This window comes from Pleurodeles waltl, chromosome 7 (assembly GCF_031143425.1).
Source record: "Pleurodeles waltl isolate 20211129_DDA chromosome 7, aPleWal1.hap1.20221129, whole genome shotgun sequence".
NCBI classification, from domain to species: domain Eukaryota; kingdom Metazoa; phylum Chordata; class Amphibia; order Caudata; family Salamandridae; genus Pleurodeles; species Pleurodeles waltl.
The window spans coordinates 159,440,841-159,455,582 of NC_090446.1; the positions used below are offsets into that span (position 1 = coordinate 159,440,841).

At 41.3% G+C, this 14,742-nt stretch overlaps 1 protein-coding gene across 1 annotated transcript in view; it reads right to left on the bottom strand.

The window, feature by feature from the left end:
• ARFGEF2 (ARF guanine nucleotide exchange factor 2) overlaps positions 1-14,742 on the bottom strand; it is a 557,551-nt gene that overhangs the window by 350,322 nt on the left and 192,487 nt on the right. The window contains exons 15-16 of the mRNA XM_069243445.1: positions 8,996-9,107; positions 1,135-1,340 (exon numbers count right to left, since the gene is read on the bottom strand). Of these exons, the coding sequence (XP_069099546.1) occupies positions 1,135-1,340; positions 8,996-9,107 (318 nt within the window). The remainder of the gene's footprint in view (positions 1-1,134; positions 1,341-8,995; positions 9,108-14,742) is intronic.

Genomic DNA, 14,742 nt, shown 5'->3' on the forward strand with positions numbered 1-14,742 from the left:
ACAAAAAAAGACACACCTATAGCAATGTGAAAAAATTTCCGCTACATGCCTGGTGGTATTTCTCCTAGTGGTATTTGTAAATGCTCAGACACCTTTCTAACACCACCCACCCAACTCAGAGGGGTTATTTCGTCTCAGAATGCATTGTGGCATAGTTAGGTCAAAATGCTTAACACTCTTAGGTTTTTGGAGCAGGTTAGTTCTATAACTCTGCAGAAAGAAATGATATAAACAGGGAGTATGCATCAAGAAAATCTCATTTGTTATGCTGCAGGGACATTGTTAGTTTCTCAGAAAATCCCAAATCTGAAATAACCAGCTTCTTTTCTCTGAAATATCCCATAGAGAGAGAACTGCTTAGCGTGCTGTGCTGAATAGAAGCTCTGTCTAACTACCTGTAAGTGAAAGCAATGGAAACATTTGTCTGATAGGGAAGCAAAACAGAGTATATGCTGGGAAGAGTGGTATCAGGACCATGGTTATCTTACCAATGTCTTATAATACATTTTTCCAATAGCACGTTAACTTGGGTGCAGTGCCATAGAAGATTAAGCAATATATCTATTCCACAGCCCCACCACCCCTCCTGGGGTACCGATTGTGTACACTGGCTGGTATTTAGTACCAGTATGGAACTATTTTCATCATAGTCTCTCTACCTGCGGCAGAATGGGCAATAGTTCATGCCAGGCGAAACCTGTCTTCCGATGAAAGCGCATCCTAGCTCACCCACCTACCTCCTATGGCCTGTGAAAACATTATTTTACAAGACATCGCCTTCCAGTCCCACTCATCTATCATGACTTGGCTATGGTACACATTATGGTATCTGTGTTCCTTTGTCAGTCAAAGCAAGTCCCATATTGATGTACCCAGTAGTGCCCTGTCTGTAAAGGCCCATTGTTTATGTACTTTCCTGTGTGTCCACTGTCTCACTATATGCAATTGTGTTGCTTATAATATTCCCCTATGTTCACTAATTCTAAACCTGCCTTTCTCTTGTGCTTATAAGTATCTTGTAGACTACCTTTGGTGGTTTGCTTTACAATAAAAATCTTCTGCATTACTATGGCAAAGCACACATTTTGGCAACAGTATTATCATCCTAATTTAAAAATTTAACAGAGACCCTACCCTTGATTGCATTCTAGATATCGGGCAGCAAATTTCTCCATGAGTCGATCAATTTTCTGGGCTTCTCCTGGCAGTCGAAATCCTTCCAAAAACATACGTAAAGCTGAAACAAAGTCTTTCCCCATAAAATCTAGCTGGTCAACATAAGAGTACATCACGTCCCTGTGAAACTTGCTGCTGTCTCCTAAAAAATCTCCAACTTGGGTCTGTGAGGAAACAAAGAGTTAAAGTCAATTCATATTTCATAACATATGTTATTATATTGTTTCTCTATTGTGTTAAATATTCAAAGGTACAGAAAGGTCAGTGCTAAAGTCCGATGTCCCAGCCCAAGTAAACTAACAAGCTTAAAAACTTTAGCATTAAGTCGGTTATATACGGATAACTAAAATCATTTTGTTCTCAAAACCAATTTTGAAGAGCTCCTTTCGATACAGCAGTCGGTGAAAAAAGATCAGCAACACCAAGTACAGGGTTTGTTTATTTTATTTCATGAAAAATTCTCAAACTGAATTTGAGGTTTTGACTTGTTTTGGTCCCATGCAACTGTAAAAATTTCTCTTTGTGACTGATGTTCAGAAGTGCTAACTAGATTGTTTGTTTCAATAAGGCGGTTTTGTTTAGTCTATCTCTTGTAGCTTTATGGCTTTCCTTTGAAGTCCTTTCTATGTGAAACACAATACAAGCAATTTGGGGAGTACTCCAGAAAAGGTAATCTTATTCTCCAATGGTGATAAAAGAGGGCTAAAGAGCTCATGTATACAGTTATTCCATAATATTTACTTGTTGCAAACAATCTTTTCTCATAGCAAATTTGGCTGATTGTTCTGAACAGAAATCCAAGATATAAACAAATAAACACAAACATTAAAACCTTTGGTGCGGGCGTCGGCACACTACCTCCCTGGTGCAGGTCACGACCAGTGGCCGACACCAGGGAGGGGGTTAGAAAATCCTTGGGTGCGTTGCACCCGAGGATTTATAATTTTTTTTAAACCCCTGGGAGACACGGAAGCTCTTACGTGTCTCCCCCTGCCCCCACCCACCCCTTTGTGACGTCAGCGCGCCTCTCGTCACATTGTTGTTTTCCCTGTCGGAGCAGGAAGCGGCCGGCACAGCTGCGATTGAGGGCCAGGAAACGCCACTAGACACCAGGGATTTCACTTGGGGGGGGGGGGACGGGGGGTCTGCCCCCTCGGAAAACGCCCCCGCCATATTTTTTTAATTGAAGGTTGGTGCCCCCCTGGGGAGGGGCGCGATTGCGCTCGATCGTGCCACCCCCAGGGGCTAATAAAAAATAAATTGACAGGGGGCCGTCCGAGGGTAGGGCGACCCCCTGGGGGGGCAATACTTTTTTAGTAGTTGTAGGGTTTCCCTGGGGGCCATTTTGGCCTCCAAGGAAACCCTACAACTACCCAAAAATGTTTAGATCTATATAGGTATATATATATAGATCACTTTTGTCAATGCATGTGTGGTTTCCCTGGGGGCTGCGATCCGCCCCCAGGAAAACCAGACAGCTTGAGTCTTTAAAGCGATGCACATACTTCAACTGATGCATTTCAACTGCAGCTTTTAGGCAGCAATAAAAAAGTCAAGTAAGTCTTGTGATTATGTTTCTGCTATAAAAGGATCAGACTTTTGTCTAGTGGCAGTTTCAGTGCCATAAAGAAGAGCAGAAGGTTTATATGCCTACTGCAAAGAGCAAATCTGTATTTTATGTAAATAGCAGAGTGCATTAGTAAAGTCAGCCATTACCTGCGCTATAATACAAATGAAATGTATGTGCGGGGTGGGGGGTGGCTATGGAGAGATGAAGAGCACTTTTGCTGGGTGGTAATGAGGGATTCCGAGGAGGAGGACATGGGAGTGGGAGCACCAATGACTGTTGGACTGGGCGCAGGAGGTGCTAAAGACTGTGACGAATGGTATGTGACAAAGTGTTTTTTGAGTGTCTTGAAAGAACGTGCTGATTGAGGGAAGAAGCGCAGGTAAGGTGGCCTCTACTGTTGCACGTATCACACCCCCACACCAGCAATTTTGTGACTGTCTACGTAGGCTAGTGTTTTAGAGCAACAGTTTAGCCAATAGCAGAGATGGCATCTTGATGGATGACTGCTGCTGACGCCGTCACTTGGGTTATAGAGCACAGCTCTGACATAGGATCAGAGACTGAGACAGCAGATACTGAGACAGCATTTGAGGGATGGGACAATGGCGCAGACTCTGGGAGTGATTTTTCAGTCGGAGGAGTCCCAATGGAAAACTCCTCTTCCAGAAAATTGTAAGGGAGGTGATGAGGGCAGTCCTGGTGTCCCTTCGCAAGCACAGTCTGTGCAACAGGGTAATAGTGGGTTAGCCCAACCCAGAGAGCAGGTGAATGCGGCGGCAAGCACAGAGAGGGTGCTCTCTTGGGAGCTCCCCAATTTAGTTCAGCCCCAAATTCCACCGCCCAAATTGTATTGTGAAGACATCAAAATTATCTATCACAAAACAAACTGGTTTTGTAAGGCAGGCACCTGTGTTTTTGGTCCTGGGTTCGGCGGCCATATAGGCCAACATATTAAACCCAAACATTTCTGGAAACGAGACATCCGGGGGAGTCCACAGAGGTGTGACTTGTGTGGATTCCCCAAAGTATTTTACCCAGAATACCCTGCAAAGCTGAAATGTGGAATAAAAACTTGCATTTCTGTCACACAAACTACAGGAATATGCTGCGGTCCACAAAATTCCTACCACCCAGTGATTCCTCACCTGTCCTAATAAAAACACTACCCCACTTGAGTGCCTATACCTAGTGCCTGCGTCAGGAATGGATCACCCCAGGGTTAACAGTTGCCTCATGTAAGGACCGACATCGACCGTTGTGTGATTTATTCCTGTTGCGGGCACTAGGCCTACCCACACAAGTAAGGTACCATTTTTATCAGGAGACTTGGGGGAATGCTGGATGGAAGGAAATTTGTGGCTCCTCTCAGATTCCAGAACTTTATGTCACCGACATTTGAGGGAAAAGTGTTTTTTTGGCCACATTTTTAGGTTTGCAAAGAATTCTGGGTAACAGAACCTGATCAGAGCCCCAAAGGTCACCCCATCTTGGATTCCCCTAGGTGTCTAGTTTTCAAAACTGTGCAGGTTTGCTAGGGTTCCCTAGGTGCCGGCTGAGCTAGAGGCCAAAAGTTCACAGCTAGGCACTTCTCAAAAAAACAGCTCTGTTTTCTTTGTGAATTTTTGATGTGTCTACGTTGTGTTTTGGGGCATTTCCTGTTGCGGGCGCTAGGCCTACCCCCACAACTGAGGTACCATTTTTATTGGGAGACTTGGGGGAGCGCTGGGTGGAAGGAAATTTGTGGCCCCTCTCAGATTCCAGAACTTTCTGTCACCGAAATGTGAGGAAAAAGGGTAATTTTGGTCATGTTTTGAGGTTTGCAAAGGATTCTGGGTAACAGAACCTGGTGAGAGCCCCACAAGTCAGCCTATCCTGGATTCCCCTAGGTGTCTAGTTTTCAAAAATGCGCAGGTTTGGTAGGTTTCTCTAGGTGCCGGCTGAGCTAGAGGCCAAAATCTACAGCTAGGCACTTTGCAAAAAACACGTCAGATTTCAATGTAAAAATGTGATGTGTCCATGTTGCCTTTCCTGTCGCGAGCATTAGGCCAACCCACGCAAGTGAGGTACCATTTTTATCGGGAGACTTGGGGGAACACAGAATAGCACAAGTGTTATTGCCCCTTGTCTTTCTCTACATTTTTTCCTTCCAAATGTAAGACAGTGTGTAAAAAAGACGTCTATTTAAGAAATGGCCTGTAATTCACATGCACCCCGGAATTCAGAGATGTGCAAATAACCACTGCTTCTCAATACCTTATCTTATGCCCATTTTGGAAATACTAAGGTTTTCTTGATACCTATTTTTCACTCTTTATATTTCAGCAAATGAATTGCTGTATACCCGGTATAGAATGAAAACCCATTGCAAGGTGCAGCTCATTTATTGGCTTTGGGTACCTAGGGATCTTGATGAACCTACAAGCCCTATATATCCCCACAACCAGAAGAGTTCAGCACACGTAACGGTATATTGCTTTAAAACATCTGACATTGGAGAAAAATGGCTGTTTTTTTTCAGCTTAATTTCAATATTTTTTTATTTCTGTAGAAAAACCTTGTAGGATCTACACAAATGACCCCTTGCTGAATTCAGAATTTTGTCTACTTTTCAGAAATGCGTAGCTTTCCGGGATGCAGTACTGGCTTCACTCCCATTCCTATCACTAACTGGAGGGAGGCTGAAAGCACCAAAAATGGTAAAAAATCAGTATGTCCCAATAAAATGCCAAAATTGTGTTGAAAAATGCGGTTTTCTGATTCAAGTCTGCCTGTTCCTGAAAGCTGGGAAGATGGTGATTTTAGCACTGCAAACCCTTTGTTGGTCCCATTTCCAGGGAAAAAACCACAAGCCTTCTTTGGCAGCCCTTTTTTTCCATTTTGTTTGAAAAAAACGAAATTTTAGCTGTATTTTGGCTAATTTCTTGGTCTCCTCCAGGGGAACCCACAAACTCTGGGTACCTTTAGAAGCCATAGGATGTTGGAAAAAAAGGATGCAAATTTGGTGTGGATAGCTTATGTGGACAATAAGTCATTGAAGGCCTAAGCGCGAACTACCCCCAAACAGTCAAAAATGGGCTCAGCACCTGGGGGGGAGGCCCAGCAGCTAAGAGGTTAAAGTGCAGTTTACTAAGCTCTACACAATCAATTATGTACATTTCATATAGGAAATAGCTTCCTTTTTCTCAGCAATTAAACAATTGCATTAAAAAAATGTTGCCCCTTTAAAGGGGGTACAATTCACAAAAAATATTACTCTCCCTAAACAACAATATGGCAATATAGCAATGGTTTAGAGCACCAAAATTGAGCCAACAAAGAACAGTCCTGAAATTACTCTATGGGTACACTGTCAGGAACCTGAGGCACATTGACTCAAGACGCTCCTGCATAATCCAAAAGGGCATGGCATTGATATCCTCATCATTTACCTGTCATAACTCTTCCAGCTCTCCTCTACTGAGCTATGAAGTCTGCCTGGACTGTATTGAGAAAGTGGTTGGTCTTAAAATATGTTTTAAGTTGCGATTGAACAGCTCACATGGAGCTTAGCTAGACAGGCCTTGTTTAGGATAGGAAGGACGTTTTGTAGATAAAAACATTACCCCCACATCCTTCAGGCACAATGATCTGAACTTAAATTCCTATGGTCAAAGGCTGCTGGAAAACTTATATTGTCATGTCTTCACTTCTTTTTCATGCTGGAATCTTTGCATAAACTTTCATAACTTTAAATTGAGCCCACATGCCTAAAGGAACATCAAATTAATATATTTTTTGATGGACCCTAGGGACTCTTAACTACTTATCCTCCTGACCCCTCTAAAAATCTTTGAAAAACAGGGTTTACCTAAAAATATATAATCAGAAGGGATAGTGAAAGCAATAACCTGACCATTCTGTGATTTCTCTGTGAGACAGACACAGTCATCTAGCAGTACAGGTCATCAAGGTCTTACTTGGCCATGGCTCAAATGTTGTTAAATCTGCAATTAAGACAATAAGCTCCCTTTTCATCCATTTTCTATCATTTGTCCACTAAGTGCCCTAGTGCTTCTTGCTTTGTCAAGTCATTTTAAATAAAGAAAGTTAGACTTTTCCTTCCCTTATTTTTTTATATGAGGTTGTGGTCCTTTACATCCCAAAGGCTTGCAAATATTCATGAGGATTGCAATAAAAGTCGGCTACCACTTATTTCCCCATCATGCTGCTGTGTATGAATAATAAATGAAGGCAAACCTCAATATACTGAAAGGGAACAAGGCAGGGGTGGAGATCTACAATTGAGACCTAGAGTCTTGGCCAGGTACTCGCCTGTACAGCTTAATACAAATCTGTCTTTTGGTACCCAGATGAAACAGGGCCAAAGTCTCACTTTTACCACCATATAATTCTAAAACTACTTTCCATTTTCAAAGACTGTGAGGAGCACTGGCACTTCTTCTATTATTTTACTCCACGGAGATTAAGGTAAGGGATCTCATCTGTCCACCAAGCACATGGAGAGGAGCAGCCTGAGATAGTGCATGGATGGAAAAAATAAGAAGGATAGCACAGAAATAGAGGAGAGGCATTTCCCAATTTGTATAGCGCAGCCACCAAACATAAAAAAAATACATGTTGCAGAAAATACACTGGAAAGGTCAGATCTGTGGATAGAGACAGGGGTTTGGTAGTTATTTGCCACTGGTGGCCTGGACTTTGACAGCAGGATCCCCAACATCTGCTTTGAAAGACTTGGGAGGCTTGTTGTTGGTGTGGCAAGGTGAGGCGCTGTTGCTGTTGGAATCCCCTTCCAAAGCTACGAAAGAGGCAAAACTGTTGGGGAAGCTGCTTTGTGGCCGGTGCAAACCCAAATGAAGCAAATCCAAGTGTGGCACTGAAGTATCATGCTAGTCCACTCTGCCCTACCAAAACAATTGATGTCCAGACCAGAGTCAGCAAATCCCTCTTTTCCTGCAAACCCACAGACTTCACATTAGGGAACTACCTACAACTGGGATTTACATTGTTATACATGGTGACATTATGATGCAGCATGGTAAAGATAATGTTGAGCAGGACTAACACTGAATCGCCATTCTTTAGAGATGCTGGTAGTCTTAGGTGTAGGCCGACATACCGAAAGTGTAATCCTTAACTGTGTTTTCATCTATCCCCCTCGATTAATCTGCAGATTTGGTCAAAAGCTAACTGATGCCCAGAAGAGGATACCACTTAATGGTAGTCCTGTTGTAATACTCTCAGTTTTTCTGAGTGTCCGCTGGTCGCATTGGGTCAACAGATTTTGCTTGAAAATTAGTTTGAGAAACTCAGCATCAAGTGCCTTTGTAAGCAAATACCTCTTTTCCTGGAAAGCTATAAAGCTTGTTCATATTTTTCTGTTGGACTAGATAAAAGACAGCAAGAAGCTCAATAAGAGGCACATGGATTTCTTCTATCATATCCTCTGCTTTAGTTGCTGCTCAGTGGCAAGTGCGTGGATTCAAACTTATTCAAAAACAGCTCAGACTTTTCTTCTTTGTAATGGCTTGTGAAAGAATAACCCCCACATAAAAGCATCTCTTCCAGGATTAAGTCAATAACCCTGGGACTTGATGTTACCATACCAGAGAAGCTTGATTGCACTCCAAATTCAAGCCTTGGCCAGGCTTAGTCATTTTCCTGGGTTGTAGCAATAGAAGACAGGGCAGGGTGGGGTGTGTTGTGTACGGAGGTAGTCGGTGAACAGCAGCGCTCTTCTTCGTTCTCCCCTTATTCTCCCCTTATGACACAGATGCTACTCAATGGAGTTACCAAGATGATGAGTTGTCGGGTAAATAGGAAAACCAGCTCCTCTAGCCTGGAAGTATGGGAACAGGTAAGATTGCTTTTCCCCAGTGTTTTTAAATTCTTGTTTCTTCTTCCACAGTCAGTGTGCATTTTTTTTAAGTAACTTATGGTTGTGGGAATCAGGTTGCTTGGGTGATGGGGAGTTGTGTTTGTGATTTAGATTTTAGTTTCTCTTTCTTCTAAAGATTTTGTTCAGAGAAAGTAAATTGTAAATCAGTGTTGAGGAGGTGAACAAAAAGAAAAGAGTTACTTTTTGTTGGTAGAATAGTTTTGCATTTGCTTTTATTCATAAAGTGACTGATGGAGTCACTCGCACAAAAGTTAACAGAGCGAAGTGTAACACAACATTACGGATTAACACAAAACATAATAATTTATTAACAAATACTCTTGCTATCAATATTAGCTTTTGCAACTTACAAAATCAAGGCGATCTTCTTGGTGTAAAAACTGTGCAATGTCTTCTGGTGTGGAACCAAGCATTTCCTGTTCTTGAAGATATTGTATGCCTCTCTTTGGTTTCTTATTAAATCTGTTAATGAGAACATAAATATATTTCAGAAACCAATTATTTCTTTGTCACAGACAAGTAGTAAACAGGAAGCATTGACACGTTATTTGGTGGTCCTATTAACTCTTCATGCAGTTTGAAAATAAACAAAAAAATCACAACTGCCATAATGAATAAAACAATATAAAAATGTTCAAGGATTATCACTGAACTACCAGAACTGAAAACCATTTCCATTTATGCTTTCACCTTCAGTACTTGCCCCTACTGATGAAGACTTTACAGTATTGAATAACAGAGCACATGGTTTACTTGCACCAAACTCTATCCCTTTCTTCACCAGATCAATCATGACTTGGTTCTACTTTTCAACTCCATCTCATGTGAGTACACAATATATCTTTGTTAACACTACTGTTCCCACAGCATCAAATCTGTTGTCCCACTTCCCAGTCCTCCACATCACTCCGACCCATTTGCTTCAGCGAGAAGCAGAACCTCACCCATTTTAGTAGAAAGTGAAATTTCGTGGCCTAAGCATCATGATACCTAACAAGCAAGCCCTTGATGACCTCAAGATAGCAACAGACAAAACAAAATCCTGCATGATTTCAATGCCTCCTTCCAAACACACAACAAAAAGATATTCTGCACAATTAACATTTCACTCAACCCCTACCACACACCACATGAAATCATTTCTGCCTGTCTGCTAGCAAAACTGCTTACTACTTCTCCTCTAACACATTTCTTACCAGAAACCTAGTTCTTTGGAATATTAATTGAAGTCATAAATAAAGACTACAGCCATCTATGATAGTGATTGTGAAGGACATTTGAAAAGAGAATATACTTTGACACTATTTTTTTTTACAAATAAATATATATCTAAAAACAAAATTAAGAGATTGTGCTGTCCAGCCTGTAGAAATGGCAACATGGAGACACCAATATAGCACTTTACCCTTGCTTCTTCATGGTGTGATAAATTTGTTTAAAGTAATCCTTGTATAATATGCCTTTTATAAGATAAAATAGACTGCCTGCAAGAGTGCAGCAGATCAGCAGCCCTTGGGTTGTAGCTGTACAATTCTGAATTCTCAAATGTGAATAATGCAGCATGGAGCACTTTAATGCATCAGCAGTGTTGTATTCTTTCTGATTTATAATCTGTGGATTGGCACTACCCTCTACAGGGCAGAGTTAGGTTTTGTCTTTTATTTGTACCCGCTCAATACAAATAAAACAAATTTAAAAAAGACACCGACCTCCATCTAAATAAATGAAATGCATTAGAGGTTTAAAGGGCATGAATATTAATGCAGCTAAAAAACTACAGACACTTTAGAGGAGCGTACCCCATAATTAAGGCTCCCAGTGTTATGGTATTTATCTTTTTAACATTTTTCTCTCTATTTATTCATATTTATTTCTTACCTTACTGGTGTTAATCCATATTTATTTTATGTTTCAAGAGCAAATAGAGTAGTAAAATTGTATATTTCAACATTTATTTAACTGAAAACCATGCACTCATACCTTTGAGTTTACTGTTGCATTTTAGCAAATTAAACAGCTAATATAGCAAAACACTATGCCCTATTCTATACAAATATATGTTAGCATATGCCTGTATTTAAGGAAATCTCATACTGTTTTAACTCCCTGTGCTGTTTATCTGCTCATCTGTTGGCCTGGAATTCATGAAGGACAACATCAAAAAATCACTCACAAGAAGCATAATTTACTGTATGTTTTCACTTTAAAAAATAAATGCTGACAGGAAACACACTGTTTTCTGTCTGTAGTTATCTGTAAAAAACAGTGAAAACTAAATTATAACATGGGTAGTTGAAAATCAATTACCTTTGACTGTGTTTCTGAATATGTCAAAAAGCACAAGAACAGCTCTCAGAACTTTTTATTGTTATTAGACCTGATACGGCTGCACATGAGGTTTGAACTTGTCAGTGAGGATTCTTGCTTCCGTAGTTTCTGGGCTCTTGGTTTGTGTATTTGAAATAGCGTCTGGGGGTCAAGTCTTTATGTTCTCTCAAAACCAAAGAGAATATACATCTGTTGAAAGAAATTACAGGGATGTGGTAGGATGTGGGGTGTGCACACTTGTCACCAGTCCTTTTGTGGGACCTCTTTTTGCTCTGTAATTATACTTTGAGGTCTTCCCCGAAGAAATAACATCTTCCTTCCTGAGGTTTCATAGTGATATTAAACACTTAAAAATAGAGTCACATGTGTTGTCTGTTCCCCTTTGTGACTACTGAAGCTTATTAATTCTCAACCACTCCCACCACATTTGGCTGAAGTCGCAATCCAACTTTCGGGACCTGGACAGCAGGACTCCAGCACCTGTTTCTACATGGCTGCTGAGTCCAGTATAGCAGTGGACACTGGTATTCTGCTAGTTGCTCTTCTTCAGGAACAGCCCTCTTTGGTCTTTTTTGACCTTCTCTAACACACACTGTGACAGGTGCGTCTCTTGTGCCTCCCGAACTCCTTTCTCATCCTGATTCACCCATCTTCTATGTTTTCTCTCCTTTCACTAACAGATTCAACATCCTCTGATGCCTCTTAGTTCACGTATATCTTGTCTGACTTAGGTTCTCGGTATAACCAACAGTATCTGCCTTATCCTGCTGTGGCGATGAATATGAATGTAAAGGTGATGACCAGATGGCTGTGACAGACAGGTTAGTAGAACACTTTTTCTTCAATTCTTTGCCACACAACTGTAACTACATAGGCAGGGCAGGGCTGTGTACAATTTAACTGAATATTCTCACTATGCAGATCTAGAAGTACAACCATCTAACGCGTTAGTTAAACAATGGGACACTAATTAAAAAAAAATAAACAACAAATAAAATAGCAAGCTCTCCCTAGGAGCAAAAGAGGTTTAAGTATCAAAACAAGATTGGCGAATGAAGAAACAACAGATTAAACTGCACAGATTTTACACTTGGTTACCTGGGAAGGAGTCACAACTGAAACAGTAATTACAGTCTGATGTATAGATAACGCTGTTGCAAATTCCACTTTTCAAGGACATTGTGGTTAGTTTTCCCAATGTGAAAAGACTAGTCAGATTACCCGTTAGGGCATGGCTTGCCTTGTGGAAACAAAATATTGTGTATGAAAAAATGGACTGCTTAGAAGATGCCAGGCCAGTACAGACTGGACAATATTTAATGTTGGTGTTGGATTGCAATAGTAATGAAGGGCTCTTGGTAGCCTGGCCCTGGAAAGCACTCCTACTGGACGAAGCCTCTGAGAAGATGGTCAGAAATGAGTGAAGGTACATGGAAGTCAGATACCTTGTAGATAGGAACGATGCGCAGAAAGAAAGAAGAGTAAATTTATTCCTGTGAGAAATTGTGTGCGGGTCGGCAACCTGAAGCCACAACTGCAGCCAAGTGTATTCTTTACATATTACACTTAGGTTTAAGGGAGGAGGTTACTTATATGAGCCTACTTTCTAGAGAGAGTTAACTGCCATACATTTACAAAAATTTACAGGAAGCAGGATATTGGCTAAACGATATAAATTTGTACTGATACTGCATGTTACCTCCTTAAAACCACAAAAAATCATATATTTCTTGGATCCTTATTTGTGCCCTAAAAATACCAGTAAAAGATGCTTTTCTTATTTCCATTTTTTAGAACAAGGTACTACATCACATATTTGTAAAAGCATTGAGCTTCATTCACTAGAACAACCACAAGAACTTTGAAAAGAGAACCACGGTCAGGCATGAAAAGTAATTTGAAGTGGTAGTGAGGATCTTCAGGCACTTCTCTGCTAGAGATAGTCAACTGAAGAATGTGAGTGAGGCTCGAATGCAAGAAATTGTGACTTAGCGCAACATCAAAAGTGTGCGCAGACCATTTGCTAGTATAAACCACTGTGTTCAAACAAGCGCTATCCAAATCACTCTACTCTAGTGTAGCCTGTCTTTTTAAGTACCCACAGAATAAAGAGAAATGGTGATAAGGCATAATACAGAAAGTGTGTCCAGTGAAGAATAAGTGAAACCATGCGCAAGCTTTGGTTGGATAATGTCTTGGTGAAAAACAGGGGTCACCTTCTGTTCACAGTAGTCGCAAAGCGATCGATCTGCGAGAATCCCATCAGGGCAAACACCTGGTCCAGTATTTCCTGAGCTAACTCTCGCTGGTAGATCGCAGAGAGCATTCTTGTCAGAAAGAATGCTATGTGAATCTCCTTCCTCGCCAAAGGACCTGCTAAAAAAAAAAAAATCCTGTGTCCAATGCCAGAGCTATTTGGCCTCCTGAAAGAGAGAAACAGAGCATGTTTCTCCCTGCTAATTCAATAAGAGAGCAAGAGCCTGGAAGTCTGTCAGGATTTGAAGCTGCCTCTTCTATAAGCATTGGGTTATTTGTCTGTGGGCTACCAGGCCAGAGAAGGGTTCCTCTCAGGTACTGAAACTGCAGAGAGACCCTTTAAAATTTCTGTCAAAATGTTAAATTTGGCTTAGTGGTAGGCAAAGTTAGTTCTAGCACTTCTCAGGCTTTTTATACCACTTAAATAAATGAAGAGACTTCCTCTGAAGGAGGCCCAGAGGCGTAAGGGATGTCCCCTTGTGTGGATTGTTTTAGACTACATACAATTTGAAATACCAGGTATCAGCAGCATCTGTGTTGTGAGAGGGTAAAAGGTTACCATCCTGCAAATCATTAAATTCCATATAGCCATAGCCTTAAACATGTATGCGTAGGGCAGTGGAGGCAAACCAAAAAGGATACTTCAAATGGGCAAATATCTAGACTCCACAGAGATGGCTAAGCCAAAGATACGTCACCAAAGCAGGTATGCACTTTATCGATTGCCACTCAATGTCATTCGACTAAAAAGGTTTTGACGGTTGTGTCCAAAACTGGCTACCTCCGTGGTGTTGGCAGGTACCAGGTCGGGGGAGCAGAAGGTCAGCGCTTTAGCAGGCACTGGCTTTGTCAGAAGTGGCAGAAATGCCAAAGCGTGTGAAGGCATGGAGTTTGGTGGCATTGTTGTCATAGCCAATGGAAGTGTCAAACCCGCAGGAGAAGGCCCACCCTTTGGGAGTGGCCTAGAGTGTACCTTTGTCATCCTTAAGAGGAGGTCCTGCTGCAATGTCAGGAATTCTTGGTTCCTCTTTTTAAGCACTGAAATAGTTTCCAATGGTGAGAAAGAGCAAAGTATCAGGAAATACTGCATGGACTCCAACTGTTCCTGAAAGCTGTTTTAACGTGGACTTCTCCTTCCTATATGCTTTCTACTGGAAGCATTCACGGGAACATCTTGTCCCTCTTGAGTATTAACTGAAAGTGCGGGGGCTGCTTTGGATTATCCCTGCAGGCCATATCCCAAACAGCTTGGCCTCCTACTCTGATGACCTTTGGTTGTACCAAGGCCAAGGGAATCATAGGCCAAGGGGTCATTTTGGGCTCCTCTATTACATATATAGGTTTTATGTGGGTCAGACAATAGCATAATTTAGCAGCATCTTCAACAGGGTTTCAACCCTGAAATATTGTGAGGAGCGATTTAAATTCAGTTGCCTTTGAAAAGCAGAGACATTTTACTGGCAAATCTATAAGAAGAGCTGTAGACCTGTGTCAAGGAGGCAAGGAAGAAAAT